This window comes from Callorhinus ursinus, unplaced genomic scaffold (genome assembly GCF_003265705.2).
Source record: "Callorhinus ursinus isolate GAN/ISIS: 27379988/994484 unplaced genomic scaffold, GSC_fseal_2.0 scaffold1, whole genome shotgun sequence".
NCBI lineage: Eukaryota > Metazoa > Chordata > Mammalia > Carnivora > Otariidae > Callorhinus > Callorhinus ursinus.
In genome coordinates, this window is record NW_027397063.1 from 56,173,417 (window position 1) to 56,192,211 (window position 18,795).

General features: G+C 35.4%; 1 protein-coding gene across 2 annotated transcripts in view; it reads right to left on the reverse strand.

Moving 5' to 3' along the window:
* GSK3B (glycogen synthase kinase 3 beta) overlaps positions 1 to 18,795 on the reverse strand; it is a 205,123-nt gene that overhangs the window by 74,621 nt on the left and 111,707 nt on the right. For both annotated transcript variants that reach the window (XM_025874826.2, XM_025874830.2), the window contains exons 4-5: positions 10,682 to 10,792; positions 2,867 to 2,997 (exon numbers count right to left, since the gene is read on the reverse strand). In XM_025874826.2, coding sequence (XP_025730611.1) covers positions 2,867 to 2,997; positions 10,682 to 10,792 — 242 coding nt within the window. The remainder of the gene's footprint in view (positions 1 to 2,866; positions 2,998 to 10,681; positions 10,793 to 18,795) is intronic.

Sequence of the window (18,795 nt, forward strand, 5' to 3'; positions counted from 1 at the left end):
ATAAACACAAACAACAAAATCAAAACAGTAAGAACATAAGTAACAAGGAAAGGGAAAATTTTGAGGTAAAGGTATAGGAAATCAGAGCAGAGACAAATAAAGTAGTCACAAAGGTTTCAAAATTTGGGCTTTCTTTTCTTCCATTTATTTCTGGTCAATGATAACCCTTACCTTAACCTGTTCTTCCCTCATTACAAGTTTTGAACAAGGGAGGCAGTTTATTTTTTAACCTTCTCCCCAAGTACTGACACACAGCACCACTTTCATAAATTAATAAATATCAATCCTTGATTTTTGGCTGCAGGAATATTAAGATACCTTTTCAGCTTGACTGATAAAACCTTTCTACTTTATAAAGGGTTTTTTGTATTAACAAGACAGATTGCAATTATATAGTCAGAAAATTCACTGTAAGATAAAGAAGGTAATATTGGAAACTCTGCATCCTGTAGATTTCCTCAATACTTGATGAAGCTACTTTCTTTCTCTTTAGATGAGGCTGGAAGTTACTTCCCATCCTTTGAAGGATGAAAGCATTCAATATAATGACCACAGATAGTTCTGAGAAAGCCTAACTAGTCCTTCAGCTACTTCTAGGCCTGATTTCATCCAGTAAAAAAAAAAAAATCACTAGAAGAGAGTAATACTGTTTTGTTCAAATCACCACCAACCTGGCACTAAGAATCTAAACTGTATCTAAAAAAATAAAAATACAAAAAATAAAGTGTATCTAAAACTCTGCTAGCCCAAACTAACTGTTAAAAACAAACAAAAAGGGGCGCCTGGGTGGCTCAGTTGGTTGAGTGACTGCCTTCGGCTCAGGTCATGATCCTGGAGTCCTAGGATCGAGTCCCACATTGGGCTCCCTGCTCAGCAGGGAGTCTGCTTCTCCCTCTGACCCTTCCCCCTCTCATGTGCGCACTCTCTCTCTTTCTCGCTCTCTCAAATAAATAAAATCTTAAAAAAAAAAACAAACAAAAAAAGGCAGCTTTGTTATTAATCGGAGCTATTAAAAATGACCTATTACCATAGAAGTAAAATCCCCATTCTAAATATATTAGAACAAAGCGATTTCTATGTCCCAATAAAATGGTCCATAGCAGCAGTGTTTCGACACTATGGTGAGAACAGAAACTCCACTAAACTTGATGTCTCACTGTCTTTTTACAGTTCATATTAGTCAGTCATTGTCAGTGGGGAATATACCCCATAACAATAAAACTCATCTGATTTTAGCAGTATGTGCACTTTGTTTCAAGCATCAGATAAGAGTTTTGAATTTAATATCCTTCACCTTTTCTTATAGTTGAAGGAAGAGTTACAGCCTGCAAAATGAGCTGAATCCTACAACAGGTGTCTGAGATCACTTAACTGTAAAAAGGGGATGGTCTGAAGGAGCACTCCATTAGACTAAGAATTGATTCTGAGAGAGCAGATGTGCTTGTTTTTCTGACACGCTTAAGAGACAGCGTATGGAAAATATATCTTATAATAAACCTAAAATTTAAACTGTGGGTTGATATAAAGTATTACAAAGAGGTAGAAATAGACATTAGGAGATGCGGGTCAATGAAAAGAATTTGTGAGGATGAAAAAAACTGGAGAGAATCCAAGTTATGTGGCAATGTATTAGGGACTGAGAGGAGAGAGACTAATCTAGGTGGAAGAAGGTTAACTGAGTTACATGAGGATATAAGCTTGGTTTCATGTTGAAAGGATAGATCAAAGAAGCACAAGATGCTGAATACTATGAAGATAAAAAGGATGAAGTCTTACTACACAGTATAATGTTACCAAGGAATTAGTTTAAGGAAGCCAAGTGCACTGGAATTTGCAGAAAAGGAGAATAAGAGACTCAATTACAGAGGAAAAGGAAGAAAACACTGCTACTTTAAGGTTAACACTGAAGTGAAAAAGAATGCAGTAACGAATGCTAATATTTTTAAAAAATTAGTTCTGGGGCGCCTGGGTGGCTCAGTAGGTTGAAGAGCAGACTCTTGGTTTTGGCTCAGGTCATAATCTAGGGGTCGTAAGACCAAGTCCCACATTGGGCTCCCTGCTCAGAGCAGAGTCTGCTTGAGATTCTGTCTCTGTGTCCCTCCCTCCCTACCCCCGGCTTGCTCTCTCCCCCACCTTTCTCTCTAATAAATAAATAAAACCTTTAAAAAAATTAGTTCTTATTAAGAAAGGAATATAAACACATAATAAAACATTCAAATAATACGAAGTACTATCAATGAAAAAGCAAGTTTCCCAAGCACACTATACTCCGTTTCCCTTCCTAGGGGCAATCAATGTTATGGGTTTATTACGTATCATTCTGGAAATCAATAATCATTTATCTATATACATGTCGCTGTACTATGTTTTTAAAACACAAAAAGGAACAAACTTTATATAGTCCTGACCTTGTTTTTTTAATTTAATATTTCTTAGACATCACTCCTTATTTTACTGACATCATTCCTTTTAAATTCATAGACAGCTACCTCATTCTTTTTTTACAGTTGCATGTATTACATTAAATGTGTATATGCTATAATTTATTTGGTCATTTTCCTACTGACATTTATAAACAATGTTATGATAAAAATCCCTGTATATACACTATTTTAAAGTATTTCTAAGGGAATAATTCCTAACTAATTAAACTGCTGGATAAAAAACTATACATATTTATAATTCTGACAGAATTTACTAAACTATCCTCACAAGAATCTGTAACTAGTGCATAATCCCTGAATAAGGACTATGGTATTTTTGGACTGATATTGTAAAAGGCATATGGTTTTAAAAGAGCATATAGGGTAGGAGGTTGGGACTGGGGAGGAGTGAAAGAAGGGAGAAGAAAAGAAAGCTAGCTTACCTTCCAAAGTCACAGAGTTTTAAGACAGCTGTATCAGGATCCAACAAGAGGTTCTGTGGTTTAATATCCCGATGGCATATTCCAAAGGAATGGATATAGGCTAAACTTCGGAACAGCTGATACATATACAACTGGAAAAAAACAGTAAAAATTAATTGAAGACTTTGTCCCAAATCAGAATCCTTAAGCAGTAAATAAAGTAACAGATTTTCAGAAAAGAACAGCACTCAATCTACCTTTTAAGAGTTTCATGTCATTTATATATTAATTAGCTAATGAAAGTTGCATTAACCATGTTATATTTGTGCTATCCTTTAATAATTTAAAAAAGGAAATATCACAATGTACTTTATAATTTTTTATTTTACTGACATCTTACCTCAAGCCTCCTAAGATGGGCTTTTTAAAAAAATACAGATGGAAAACCCAGAAAGGTATTCCAGATCATGTGGCTACCAAGTAACAATGTTTAGACCAGAAGCCAAGTCTTCTGTTTTCTTAAGTTTACTATTCTTTATAAGTATGTACAATTTCATCTTTAGAATAATATTTTTCTGAGATGTCAGCCCTAGAGCTTATTGATACAGGGCCTGAGAAAACTCATATGTGAACTGAAAAAATCTATAACCAATGATCTATCAAGACATCAGTAACTATACCACTCTTCCTGTATCATCCTTCAGAAATAAGTAGACTTTAAAATACTATTTAAAAACACATCCTTGCTGATTACTGACATCAAATGGAAGGGATATTTATTTCAATTCTATTATAAAAAAAAATACACTGAGAAACTGACTCTGCATGGAAAAAAGACTCAGACTCTAGATGGGGAAGACAGGGACTCTATGAAGAAAGTGAGTATATCTTAATTCTGTTTATCCCAAGGTTGGTGTTTAAATTTTTCTGACTACTCACCTTCTGACCTCTACCTCAAAGTTATATACCATGGAAAGAATTTCTGAAATGAGCCAAATGCAAGGATACCAGTGTCTGGGTTAAAACAACAATGACGACAAAGACAGACAAAGGTCAGAAAAAGTACTGACAGAAGGCACCACTTTCAGAGGCTACTGCTAAGACTTAGTAGTTTCTTGAAGTTAACGTGAGGCCTACTTTCCTTCAAACAGGCACTGATGAAAACTACAGACAGCTGAATTTCAGTACATCCTTAATGTTATACTGAACTAAAGCTGGAAAAGTTTAAGCCTTTTTTAAAATGAAGCATGATGTAAAATGTATAAATGAGATCTTCAATAAGACCAGCATTTTGTCCCCAGAGTTAGAATTAAGGGATTTATGTACCCATATAACTCTTTAAAAGCTTCCTAATTCCATCATGGTATTATTACTGTTCACAGAATCCATCTCCAAGTCCTAAAGCTTGCTCTCAGAGTTCTAAAAGTTTAATTTACTACCATTAAGAAAATAAGCTCCAATAAGAAATTAAATTCACAGGCATTAATTTACTAAAGGAGAGATTTTACTCATTCTATGTCAGGGTGCTAATGTCTGGGTCAGCAATAATCAGTGGGAAAAAAATGTTTTGTCAAAAATGCTTAAGAGCTTAAATGAGTTTGAGGTGTCCTTTTACTACATTCATTCATCTGAAAGATCTACTCTGTATCCATTCTCCTCACTTTATCTTTTGAAAAGATAAAGAAGAAATACACAATTTCATATCTATTTTATTTGTGACTCTGTAAAAGTGTATTTACAGGAGAAAGGAGAGGCCTTCTATACTATCAAGATAGCAATAACAATAACAAGAAAAATAACTTATCACGTGCCAGCCACTATTTTAGGTGCTTTGCATGTATTTTCATTTAATCTTTATGCAACAGGTACCACTATTATTTTTGTTTTACATATAAAGTACCTGAGGCACAGAAGTTAAGCAATTTATCCAAATCAGATACTAAGTATTCTATAGTGGCTTGGGTAAGATACCTCTTTTAATAATGATTTCTGTATTTTATCATATTTTCATTCTATTAAATAAAAGTGTAAATGGGCGCCTGGGTGGCTCAGTCGTTAAACGTCTGCCTTCAGCTCAGGTCATGATCCCAGGGTCCTGGGATTGAGCCGCCGCATTGGGCTCCCGCCTCAGTGGAAAGCCCGCTTCTCCTCTCCCACTCTCCCTGCTTGTGTTCCCTCTCTCGCTGTGTCTCTTTCTGTCAAATAAATGAATAAAATCTTAAAATATATATATAATATAATATAATATAATATAATATAATATAATATAATATAACTCAACTTCCCCAGAAAAAGTGAAAAAGTGGACGTCAAACAATTACAAAGGACTGTAGCTGCCATTCTGGTGACATGTATGCTAAACAAGTCCTTATTAGATGGTGAGGTCCATGAAGGCAAGAGTATACGCATTTATTGCTTTTACTTCCATCTCCCAATCCAATATTTTTCACAAAAAAATAGTTTTTATAAAACTAGGTAAAAGGAATACCTGAATGAGATCAACATCAATTTCAGACAGTTTTTATCTTTTTTAGACTCTTAAATATAAGAATAGATTTGTGTTCTACAATAACAACAGGCCAACAGCTCAGACTCTGGAAGGGCTGTGGTTATATAAAAGAACCATCTTTTTTTCCAGAAGAGGGAAAAAGGAGTGTTCTAACTTTCTTTGTATGCTGACTTCAATATGCATAATAACCTTATTTTCCTTTTTACAATATAGGATGCCAGAGATCTCATCCAATATATAGCGTCAAAAACACAGAAAACATTGGGCACCTGGGTGGTTTAGCTGGTTAAGCATCTGACTCAGTTTCGGCTCAGGTCATGATCTCAGTATCCTGGGATCAAACCCTGCATTGGCCTCCCCACTTAGTGCAGAGTCTGCTTGAGATTCTCTCCCTCTCCCTCTGCCCTTTCCTCTCTGCTCATGCCCCCCCTCTAAAAATAAATAAAATCTTTAAAACAAACCACAGAAAACACAAGGCTCTTTACTACAACATTGTAATAGCAAAAACAAAAACAAACACCTGAAGGGAAAACAATACACCATTAATAGGTGACCAGCTGAATAAATTAGGATAAAGCCATATAATATACTAATGTGCAGCTACAAAAAGGAAGGTGAAATAGCTATGTTTGTCTATCTATATTAATAAAGAGTGAGCTTCAGAATATATTTTTAACTTAAAAAGTATGATGGAGGAGGGGCGCCTGGGTGGCTCAGTCGTTAAGTGTCTGCCTTCGGCTCAGGTCATGATCCCGGGGTCCTGGGATTGAGCCCCACATTGGGCTCCCTGCTCCACAGGAAGTCTGCTTCTCCCTCTCCCACTCCCCCTGCTTGTGTTCCCTCTCTCGCTGTGTCTCTCTCTGTCAAATAAATAAATAAAAATCTTAAAAAAAAAAAAGTATGATGGAGGAAAATGTATATATTATGTAACCATTTACATAAAAAGGAGGTGGAGGAATAACATAATTATATATATTTGCTTATTTTAAAAATGGCAGGACTATAAAAAAATTTAAATATTTAACTCGGGGGGAGAGAAGAAATAGGGTAGAAGAAACAGGTATACAAGTTAAACTTATTTGACTATAATCCTTGTTTTGTAGATTCTACTTTGGAACTATGTAAATATTTTATATTAATGTTGACATAAAATTTAAAGTAAAATTAATTAAAAAAAATGTTTTTCAGGAGGGGTGGGACCAGAGGGAGAGGGAGAGAGAGAGAATCTTAAGCAGACTCCATGCCCAGCAGGGAGTCTGATGTGGGGCTCTATCTCACAACCCTGAGATCATGACCTCAGCCAAAATCAAGAGTCAGACTTTTTTGTTTTTTTTAAAGATTTTATTTGACAGAGAGAGACACAGTGAGAGAGGAAACACAAGCAGGGGGAGTGGGAGAGGGAGGGGAAGAAGCAGGCTTCCTGCGGAGCAGGGAGCCCGAAGTGAGGCTCAATCCCAGGACTCTGGGACCATGACCTGAGCCGAAGGCAGACACTTAACAACTGAGCCACCCAGGTGCCCCAAGAGTCAGACTGTTAACTGAAGGCAGCCACTTAACAGACTGAGCCACCCCATTGATTAAAAAAATTTTTATATGCAATCTATAATAAAAGTAAAATGAATAAACAAAGCTTGGGGTGCCTGGGTGGCTCAGTTGGTTAAGCGGCTGCTTTCAGCTCAGGTCATGATCCCAGGGTCCTGAGATCGAGGTCCTCCATTGGGCTCCCGGCTTGATGCACAGCCTGCTTCTCCCTCTCCACCACTGTGCTGTCTCGTGCATGTGCTCTCTCTCTCTCCCTTCCTCCCTCAAATAAATATTAAAAAAAGAAAGAAACAAAGCTTAATGAGGCATAATCACATAGAGAGGAAATACTCAATGCTTCTTTAAGAGAGAAATTTTATTTCACACCTAATAAAATATACCAAGGGAATAAAAAGAAATGCAAAGAAATTACTTTCACTTGCTGGTGGTAGTGTCAGTATTATTATTCTAAGACTACTGTATGTAGAGTGTAGGACAGAACATATACTACCATTGAAAAATGGAATTTTTAGTGTAAGAGAAAGAAAATAGAGATGTAAGATTGTTAAGCCCCCCAATATTTACTGAGAAATGTCAATATATATTAACCTTTGAGATAAAAAAAAGATGTATTTTATCTTTGAAAAACTTTATCATTTTCTAGCTCTGTCCATTAAAAAATCCATAATGAAATGTGTAAGATGAACCTAGAACACTACCATGCTAGAAAGTGAAGAAGTTATCAAAGATTAGATTATTAAGACTTATTCAAGAAGTTTTAAAACAAACATACAACAAAAAATACCTTGTTGGTCACTTCTGGAGGAACCCATGAATCAACTAATTATTATAAATTTTGGTAAATAAAGGGATATAATCAAATATATATATATCCTATATTTGTTATACAAATTGTACCTCAGGGTAATCAAATAGTTGACATGGGAAACTATTTCAGCTTATAAATTTTTTTGGTTAAAGATATCATTTATTTATTTATTTATTTGAGAGAGAGAGAGAGAGAGAGAGGGAGAGAGGGAGAGAGAGAGAGAGACAGGGCAAGTGGTGGGGGGGAGAAACAAGGGGGAAAGAATCTCAAGCGGACTCCACGCTAAGTGCAGGGTGGATCCAGCAACCTGAAGCCGAAACCAAGAGTTCGATGCTCAACCAACTAGGCCACCTAGGCGTCCCACAGCTTATAAATTAAGAAGGAATAATAACATTAGAATATCCACATTTTGTAACCCTTTATAAATTAATGGATTTAGGATGATCAATAGTTACAAGTATCATAAAAAGACAGACATTATGTTCTTCCTTAGGAAAGCACTCAACAATACATATGAAGTAGTCTTGAATTTTATAAAAATATATCTAATCACCAATTTGCAGGAAATACAGAAGACAGAGCAACATATTAACACTACAGTAATACAATCAGCAAAATTCAGATCAAGAAACTGCACATCAACTGACCCAGTTTCTTTAGTACCAAAGTTTAAGAGAGAGTCGTCCATAAATTAAAAGAAACATCAGACATACATCAGCCAATTATAATACATGGACCTTACTTAGATCCCAATTCTAACAAAGAAACTTAAAAACATATATATACACACACACACACACAACATACTGGTAATAAAAATAGTAGATATTTAATTATATTAGTAATTTACTATTTATTTGTATAGGTAAAGACAATGGTTTTGTTAACTAAGCTTTTAAAAAGAAAGTCCCTATTGTTTACACATATACACTGAAATAGTTACAGATGAAAATAATAATACCTGTGATTTGCTTCAAAATAAAGGAAGTGGGGAGCAGAGGGTGGTATAGATGAAACAAGAGTGGCCATGAACTCATCATTGTTCAAACTATATAATGGGTACATGGGGGTTCATTATTCCATTTTCTCCTTTATTTCTATTTGAAATCTTCAATAATAAAAACAAGTATTTAGAGTGACCAAAGAAAAGATCCTGAAACGAGTAAAACTTTGTAGACAGATACAGGAAAAGAAAATCACTTGGGACATTTTATGTTAAGTGGTGGGAAAATGGGTATTGGCTCAGCTATGGAGCAATACAGATCTGCTAGGAGGTAAGTAACTTGGAGGGTAGATTCAACAGAGGTATTACTACAACCCTCTCTTCGGAATTTTGCCAATTCAAAAGAATATGACCTAACTACTTTCATAACACTATATATTTTTTCTTGTTTTATAGTTATTTGTGTAATCTTTTTTCTCCTTATTAGAGGAGGAATAAAATATTTTATTAAGCATCACATTATTCTGCAATCATTTAGTATTTGTTTGCTGAGTTAGAGTTGAAACAAAAAACTGGTCTAACCACTGTGCACCTCTTACTAAATGTCCACATGTCGTTTTTTAAACCTAGTGTTAAGATCTCCTATTACTTTTATTTTACAGTCCCAAAAATGTTTTCTCATATGTTAAGTTCACCTTATAGACCAACAATGCTATACTGTGAGCAGGAAAGAAATGAGTACAATTCTACCAACACGGAAGCTAAGTAGAGAACAGATCAGTAAGTGCCCAAAAGCACTTAACTTAGCAGCAAAGTTGGGTCTCAAAACTAGGTCTTCAGGAACTAAATCTAGGGTTTCTTCTTCATAAATCCATTACCATTCTAAACTGAGAAGTTCAAAGATTACCCTAGATTTAGACACTTCAAAAGGGATATTCTATTGTGCAGGTTATCTTGAATAGGACCCTGCTATCTTAAAACCAGAATAAAGTACTAAATTTTTATTACAAAAACTGTGTCTCTTAGTTCCTCCTATGACCAATTTAACCACCAACCCCAACCAAGTTGGATAAGTCCAAATAAAATTATACAGGAATCAGATTTTTAAAAGTTCTTAGCACTGAATTCAATAGGAATCCCGACTCCTTGTCCTAATTATCTAGTTACCAAATTCCTGCTTTGGTACCCATTTTATTACTATAAAGTTTAAAATTGTAGCTATTAAGTAAAATTCAATACTCAATCTTAAAACATTTAGAGTCAATGCCATTTTATTTTCTAGAGTCATTCCTATAAAGGATAAAATGCAAAAAGTTATATTTAGATAGCTAGACTTTGAAACTTAACACCTAGTTAATTTTCACAACGTCATAGTTAAAAAATAATAATCTGTGTGTCAACCATATGTCAATAAAATTTTTTTTAAAGATCTGAACAATCTAATAATGATTATAATGACAATAATGTTTCTAATCAGCAATCACAACTTTAATCATTATGCTGGATAAATTCCTAGCCACTCTGTTATGAGTTCTTTCACAGAAAATGACATTAGGTACTAAAAATTAAGTAACACCTTCATAGAGTCTGTACATATTTAAAATTATAGAAAGTTTAAACTTTAGCTACAGTTACACTGTATCTATAAATGGCAGTATAATGTTTAATCTGATCACATATATATTTTATAATTTTATATGATATGCCTGCTTCCTTTTTAGTCTATGCCATAATAAGGGTATCAGAAATTAAATAAAAAGGTGTTATGGCTGGCAAAATTAAAATCCACAAATGTCTGTGAAAAAATTCACTTGTCAGAAACATGACAAGATATCTTTAATATGAGAGTCATGAAAGTTTAAAAGGTAAAGGTTTCACACCTCAAAATTATACAAGAATTTAATGAAGCTCTAGCAAAACCTACTTTGCAGCTTCCCCCCCCTTGGCATTATATGCAATAATACAGTTAAAACATATCCAACACTTTCCTTGGATGATATTAAGTAAATGGGAAATTGCTCCATTTTTACATACCTTGACATAGATCACAGGAAGCGTCTGTTTGGCTCGACTATAGTGTCTGGCAACTCTGTATACTGTTTCCGGAACATAGTCCAGCACCAGATTAAGATAGACTTCATCTTTCTGAAAGAGTTTATTAAAAACAAACAGGAAAAATTAGAAACTAGTCTTTTAAATATTCAGTCTTTTAAATAGAGATTAAAATCTCTATACATTTAGTTATTCAGATTTTTTCACTTATTCACATTTTTAAGATTCATGCATTCAATTTTAATTATACAAAAGTAATTCAGAATATAACCATAATAGTAAAAACAAGTCTACCGTACCTTTTTACTAATAATTTCATGGAAAGAAAACATAGCCATTTCAATACTGCTAAGATTTCCAATTATATTTAAACTGTTATTTTGGTAATAAGATTTTAGAGGATATCACTTGTCACAAAATTTCCTGTTTTCTAGTTTGAGAATCAGTGCCCTCATATCCTATCAGGAAAACTGTCATGGTAGTAGGGTGAGTACTAAAAAGGGAGTGAAGATTTCCAGCCCTAGCTCTGCTGCTAACTAAGGTACGCTAACTAATGTATCACTTAATCTCTCTAGGCTTCAATTCCTTCAACTAGAATATGAAAAATTGGACTAGATGTTCTTCAAAATTTCTCTAAGCTCTACAAAAAAGATTCTATGGTTATCTGATAGTCTATAATTACAATAATCACTTGTCTTCTACAAGTAACTGAAAGAAAAAGAATAATTTATAAGGCAGCAAGTTACCATACTCACAAGTTTATTGCAGGTCATATGTTTAAACATCCTTTCTCAGCAGCCTAAAGACACTAATCCAAGATCAATAGATAGAAAGAAGGGAATTCCAGCTAAGTACCAAGTAGGAGAGAGGAACAGAGTGCTATCTTTACTCTGTTCCTGTGAACAATATCAGATAGGTAAACTGAAGCAGAAAACAAAGTTGAGAATCACTGTGGGCAAGTCTAGAATTGGCTACTGAAGGGGAAAATCCGTAGGTAAACAAACTTTCACAATCGTCCCAATTTGAAATCATGTTACCTACCAAAATGAAGTGAAGAATTTCAATTTTCAGCATTTACTGAACATTTTCTATAGGTCAGTAGCCACTGCAGAGGAAGTAAAGGTGGAGGTATAAAAGAGACGACATCTAAATTGAGTATGAAAGGTGCATTTAAGGCATAGAAAAACTCTACCAAGATGTGGGGTCAATGAAAACAGCAGAGCTCAGGAAACTGTTGAGTAAGACAGCATGCCATTGACTCTACTACATTTTTATTATCCCTCACTCTTCCATGTTCTCCTCTCTTCTCTCCATATCCAGCTTAACTTACAAGGTCTACCATTACCCTCATTCTCTAACACATGGTCAGTAAACAATAGCAAAGGCCTGCTGCCTGTTTTTATAAATAAAGTTTTATAGAAACATAGCAATGCTCATTCATGTAAGTATTGTCTATGGCTGCTTTGGGGCAGGGCTGAGTAGTTATAACTGAGACCATAGCCTGCAAAACCAAAAATATTTACTATCTGGCCTTTTATGAAAAAATGTGCCAAGTCTGCTCTAGCATATATCCTTCTCTTTTATCATACCTGTTTGATAAACCACAACTCTGGTTAAATCTAGTTGCCCATTCATTCCATGCTGTACCCAAACTGCCTAAAACTGTGCTGCTTGGTTTCACAGTAAATTCATCATCAAGCATTTCAATTGGCCCAGCAATCATATATTTGCCTAGTCCATTCACTTTTCCCAAGTACTTGATTTCTTCTTTCACTTTGACCTCCAATACCTGTCTTCCCATCCTCACCTCCAGCTGATGACCTTGCTTGCACCACTACATGTGCCCATCTACAGCATCTAACCCCATATGCTCCTCTTTCCCTTCTCTCACTAGGGATAAAGTGACCAAGCTCCTTTTTAAGGTAAACCCTGCTACATGTAAAAAATGATACTACTCTGCTTTTCCTAATCACAATCAGCACTTCAGTAATTTTTGTATCTCTCTTCATTAATTCTCTCTCTGTGGGAGCATTACAATCTGCACACAAACTTGCTGTTATTTCTCCCATCATTAAAAAGAATACCTGCACTAGTTAGCACCATATTTTCTGCCCTCCTAAACGGTAAAATTCCTCCAAAGAGGTGTCTAAACTGACATTCTCCAATACCAGTCTCTTCTCACTCTCTCTGAAACTTACTCCAAATAGGACTTCATCACCACTGCTCCACCAGAATTGTTCCTTAAGATCAGTAATCTCCTTGTTGCTGAATCCAATGTCAATTGTTAGTCATCATCTTATCTCTCCTTTCTTTTTGCCTGAGCACTACTATTTAACATAGTTGGATCATGTTCCCTTCTTTTGAATACTTGCTTTACTTGGGTTCTAAGACACTATACTCTTCTGGTTTTCATTTTACCTTAAAGACCACTCTTCTTGCTCTTCATTTCTGGCTCATTCTATTTCCCTTTCTCTCTTAAGGAATGGAGGATCCCAGGACTCAGTCAGATCTCTGTTCTTTATGTCAGCTCATCACTCCTGTTACGATCTCACCCAGTCAGGTGGTTCGATACTACTCTACATTGATGACTCCCAAATTCATATATATGCTGGACCTCTGCCTTTAACTCCAGACTAGTATGTCAAATTGTGTACTTGACATTGCTCAGGCTAAAAACCTTAGAATCATCATTAATTCCCCACCCTCCTCTTTCTCTCACACATATACATACACCAAAAAAAGTATTAATGGTTCTACCTTTAAAATTTATTCAGAATCCAACCATTTCTTACCATCTTCACTGCTACAATCCTAGTCTGAACCATGATCACCTCTCACCTGGATTATTGCAATATCCTCCTAAAAGGCCTTTCTGCTTCCACCTTTACCCCTTTGGTCTAATATCAACAAAACAGAAGTTAGATGGTAGCTCTTCCACTCCACCTCATTAAGATTTATTCTTGTAAGTGGTCTACAAGGTCCTCTACACATATTTATTTCCCTGTCCTCTACTCTACTGACAATAGCTTCCTGCTGTTTCTTGAACACATCTGGCAGGCTTTCATATTCAGGGCCTCTATACTGATCACTCCTTCAGCCTGGAATGTTCTCTCCCTCAGATATACATACTGCTCACTTGCCTCAACTCCTTCAAATCTTTGCTAAAATTTTACTGTTTTAGAGTGGCTTTCCCTAATTGGGCTTTCCCCAATTTCTCCACCCACACTCCTACCCGCCCTCCCCGCTTTATTTTTCCCCATGATACTTATCATTTTCTAACCACACAGTTTACTTTGTATTGTCTGCTTCCCCCCCAACTAGACCAAGCTCAATTACAGATAAGATTTTTGTCTGTTTTGTTCACTATTCTTCTCCACCTAGAATACTGCCTAGCACAAAGCAGGTACTCAATAAATATTTGCTGAATAAGCTCAAAGGCAATGGATATTATTTAAGAATTAGGATGGCAGTCTTACAGGTTTGCTTTAACTCAAACAGCACTGTGAAAAGTGGGTATGGAGAGGGGGACAGAGGGAAAGTGAGAGTGAAAGCAGTGTGAGCTTCCAGAAACTTCCTACAAGTGTCCAAGACCTAGACTAGGGCTTAGGCAATAAGGACTGAAAGAAAAGGGAGATTGGGAGCAGGAATATTGGCTACCTAAACATGAGAGTAATAGAGAATCTGAGAAACAAAGAAAGGATTAATTAAACAGTCTCTAAACTTGGGTGACTAGGCAGGTAATGAAACACGGAAAGCATAAAGAGGAAAAAGGTGTGAAGGAAAAGTTTTAACTTTTACTTAATGGATCTCGGATCTCAGACCATTTTAGACGGCTATGTTCCACAGGTAGCTGGAAATGCAGGTCACGTCAAAACTCAGAAAAGAAGAATGGAGTATGTGTAGAGATTTAGACAACAGCTAAAACTGAGAACAGTCTCACTCACCTAAGAGTGTGCACAGTAAGAGAGTGAGAACAAACTGAGTTTGGAATCAAGGAAAACGTTAACCTTAAGGAGCAGATTACATTAGGGGACAACTTTGTAAAGACTAAGAAATAGAACTAAGAGGCATTAAAAAGCATCAAAATGAGTTATTGCTCTTGTTTGGGACCAAAATTTATGCCTTTCTCTTTGAACACTTAAAACTCTGATGTAATTTGACAGTTGTCATAACTGGAATGATCTAAAAAGCTTAGGAAGTTAATTGCCCTTCTATTTCCATCTTAACTTTAGTGCTTTTGGTGTCTGAAGTTATATAAAAAAACAACTAAATGGAATGTATGCATGCACATATATGTGTTTGTGCACATGCTCACACTTGTATATAAAGCAGTAACTACTTAAAAATTACTAATGACCTTGAGATAAATAGGAGAAGATTATGGATATGTGCTCTAGATGATTGGGGCTTTAATCAGTGACACATTAGAATTTATTACAAGGTCGTCCCTTCCTTTTTCAGTAATTTAATGAGTTCCTTTAAATGTGACATAACAAGGAAGAGCCCAAACAAAATGATCAAGTTTTACCTGTTAATAAAATGTTGGTATATGTTCACTTAGAAGCTCCTCTCTTTTCCAATTTGAATAGCTTTTCTTTTTGAAGAAGCTGTTTTCTTTTCATATGAGTAGAGGTGGTCTCTAGGCCACTGGACTGGAGTGGTGGGGGGTGGGAGGGATGGGGTGGCTGGGTGAGAGACATTGGGGAGGGTATGTGCTATAGTGAGCGCTGTGAACTGTGTAAGACTGTTGAATCACAGACCTCTACCTCTGAAACAAATAATACATTATATGTTAAAAAAAAAAAAGAAGATAGTAGGAAGGGAAAAATGAAGGGGGGGGAATCAGAGGGGGAGACGAACCATGAGAGACTATGGACTCTGAGAAACAAACTGAGGGTTCTAGAGGGAGGGGGGTGGGGGGATGGGTTAGCCTGGTGATGGGTATTAAAGAGGGCACATATTGAATGGAGCACTGGGTGTTGTATGCAAACAATGAATCATGGAACACTACATCAAAAACTAAGGATGTAATGTATGGTGATTAACAGCATAATAAAATTTTTTAAAAAATAAAATAAAATAAATAAATAACTAAAAGTAATAATTTCCATTTCTAATGACCTCTGCAGGAAAGACTTGGTTGAAAACACAAAATAAAAATTAAAAAAAAAAAAAAGGGCAAGGAAATTTCAATAATGATGAGATGTGGAACAGCAAAGTATTTCATTGGCAGGAGAGATAAGGACTGAAAAGGTTGTTAGATCTGATGTGTCGTGGTTCAGTGATGGTCCTGGAAAGAGCAGTTTCAGACCACGGTGCCAGTAGCAACAACCTATACTGAGATCAAGAGTGAGCAGATGGCAGGTGAGGAACAGGAGGTAGCTAATTTAGTTCGTTCTTACAAAAACCCTCGTGGTGAAAGTAAAAAGAAAGCCGGGAGCTGAAAACTTGAGGAGAGGCAAAATCAAAGAGAGATTGTAGAGAAATTGTTGATATGCTTTTCATTTGTATTTTTTAAATGGCTAAAAGAGACCCAAATTTATTTGTAGGCTGAGTGGATAAGGATGGAATAAAAGGATGGAATAAAGTGATAAGAAAGGAAAGAAAAGGGGTAACTGATAAAGCAATGTTCTAGAACATCAAGAGAAATGAGAAACAAGAACAGAGAGTACTAAACAGTGCAAATAAAAGGTAAGGTTAGCATTAGTCACACAAAATACAGAAGGCTAAACTCTGATAGTACAAGTTCTGTGACCACAAGCAAGTTACTTAACTTCTTTCAGACTCAGTTTCCCATAAAATCATGCTAACAATAGCATCTACTTTAAGGACTGTCTTGAGATGATAATAATCTATAAAAAGCTCTTTAAGCACATTACCTGGCAAATTATAAAGATTGAAATTTTCACTATTATCATCTTTAGGAGGAAATGATACCACATTTTTCTTCCTGTACATCTAAAATAAATGATCAGGTTAGAAAGAATTGTAAGTAAAGTTTGTCTGATGACCCTCCTTCTTGTAAAATAAGAAATAAGGTCATACATAGAACTAAAGGCAGCAAAAGTAATGCTGCAGGCTAAGAGAAGAAAATTTCAGAGATCAAGATTTAGACAAGAAATTCCAAGTGAAGATGAGGTCTACTAAAAGGAATACATAAATAGAATACCAAACTGGTACCAAAGGGATATGTACAAAGAATTGAAGGCATGGTTAGTCTTGAGTTTCAGAAAGATCATTAACACAGATGTTGAAAATCAAGAAACCTGATTTTAATAAATCATTTGACAAAGTTAATCATGATATATTTATGAATGACCTGAAGATGTATATATAGCACTGTATTATAATTTAATTCATTTGTTAAACAATCATACCAAAAGTGAAAAATAAAAAGATGAAAATGTCAAATTCAAGGAAGGTTTCTAGTTGTAGGACTACAAGCTCTGTCCTTCTCTTGTCCCAATCAATATTTTCATAAATGATTTCATATATTAGGGGTTGCAAAAGCAAATGCTTTCAATAGCTAAGTAACAAATATAAATGTGTGAAGCCAAAATGTGTAATGCAGTAAGGGGTAGTGGTTGATAAATCAGATAGACAGTACAAACCATAACTAAAAGCATCCTAATTCACAAAAATATTAACAGAATGTGCTAGCCAAATAAAACACACCAGGGGATGAATTTGGCAGTCAGTTTATAATTTCTGACTTTTAACATAACCACCAAAGATTGACACAAACCTATGAATGGCTTAAAATGGAAAACCAAATAAGAATTTAAAGAACTCTAATAGTCTGGAAAGCTAAGCCAAACCTACAATATAATACAAAACCCTATGATTAAACTCAAAGTATTAATTTATTATGTAGAATGACAAATAAGACTTGACAGTAATTCAGCTGGAAAATAAATGAGAGGTATAACTGAAGAGAACTCAAAAGGCAATCAACATTGAGATGCAGTTAATGAAAAACTTAATGCAGTATTAGGTTACAGCTAAAGTATTGTGTTTGGATCTGTAAAGATAATTCCATTCTGCTTTGCACAGTTCAGGTTTCATTTGACATACTGATGATATCCATTTTTAGGCAATGTATTTTATTCATAATATTAACAAAACAGAACACATCAGAGGAAGGTTAAAGAAACCATGTCTGCTATAGGTTGAATGTTCTAACATACTACCCTATGGGAAATATGGGGGCTTAAATTATATTTAGACTACTACTCTGCAGATTAACATAAACTTTTCTCTTTGCTCATAGTTTGTTTACTTACTCCATTTATTATCAAAAACTTGCAATTTCTTTAGAACCACAGAGGAGGTCTGTCCATTTTTTTTTTTAGGTCTGTCCATTTTGTGGGTACAGTGTAAATGACCATATACATTTAAGAGGTGTCATTTTGGGGGCACCTGGGCAACTCAGTCAGTTAAGGGTCTGCCGTTGGCTCAGATCACCACATCAGGCTCTGCACTCAGTGGGGAGTCTGCTTCTCCCTCTCCCCCCCTGCTCATGTTCTCTCTCTCTAATAAATAAATACAATCTTAAAAAAAAAAAAATTCCGAAAAACTGCATGATATACAATTTAGGGAGTATTTCTCTCAGTGGTTCAGTTTTCCTAGTTATCACTTCTATTAATAGAGAACTACTCTCTAACTGCTCATAACCACTTCTCTATGAACTTCACTCTAAAGCCATTCATTCAGGAAGAAATTTAAATGACAAAATTTCGAACACACCTAACAACAACTAAACAATAATTGGGACAACTCCATCCTACATTTGGAAAACAGATACTATTATGATGCTCTTATCCTCAGATGATTTTTGAGGTCAAGGAAAGGAAATTACTTGAGGCTGCAGTTTTAAGTAGAATCATGCTATAATTCTAAAAATTTGATGGGATGTGAAGCAGCGTTATCATAGAACCCAGTAATAAGACATTCAACCAAGTGTCATGATAGCCCAGGATTCTCCTCAGAATTGAGGTACGGAACTTGGACTAGCAAAAAACCCCAACAAACAAAAAACAAAAAAACTTGAAAATGGATGCCTTTTCTCCAATGTGTGTGCCAGGCTGGCTAGAGAT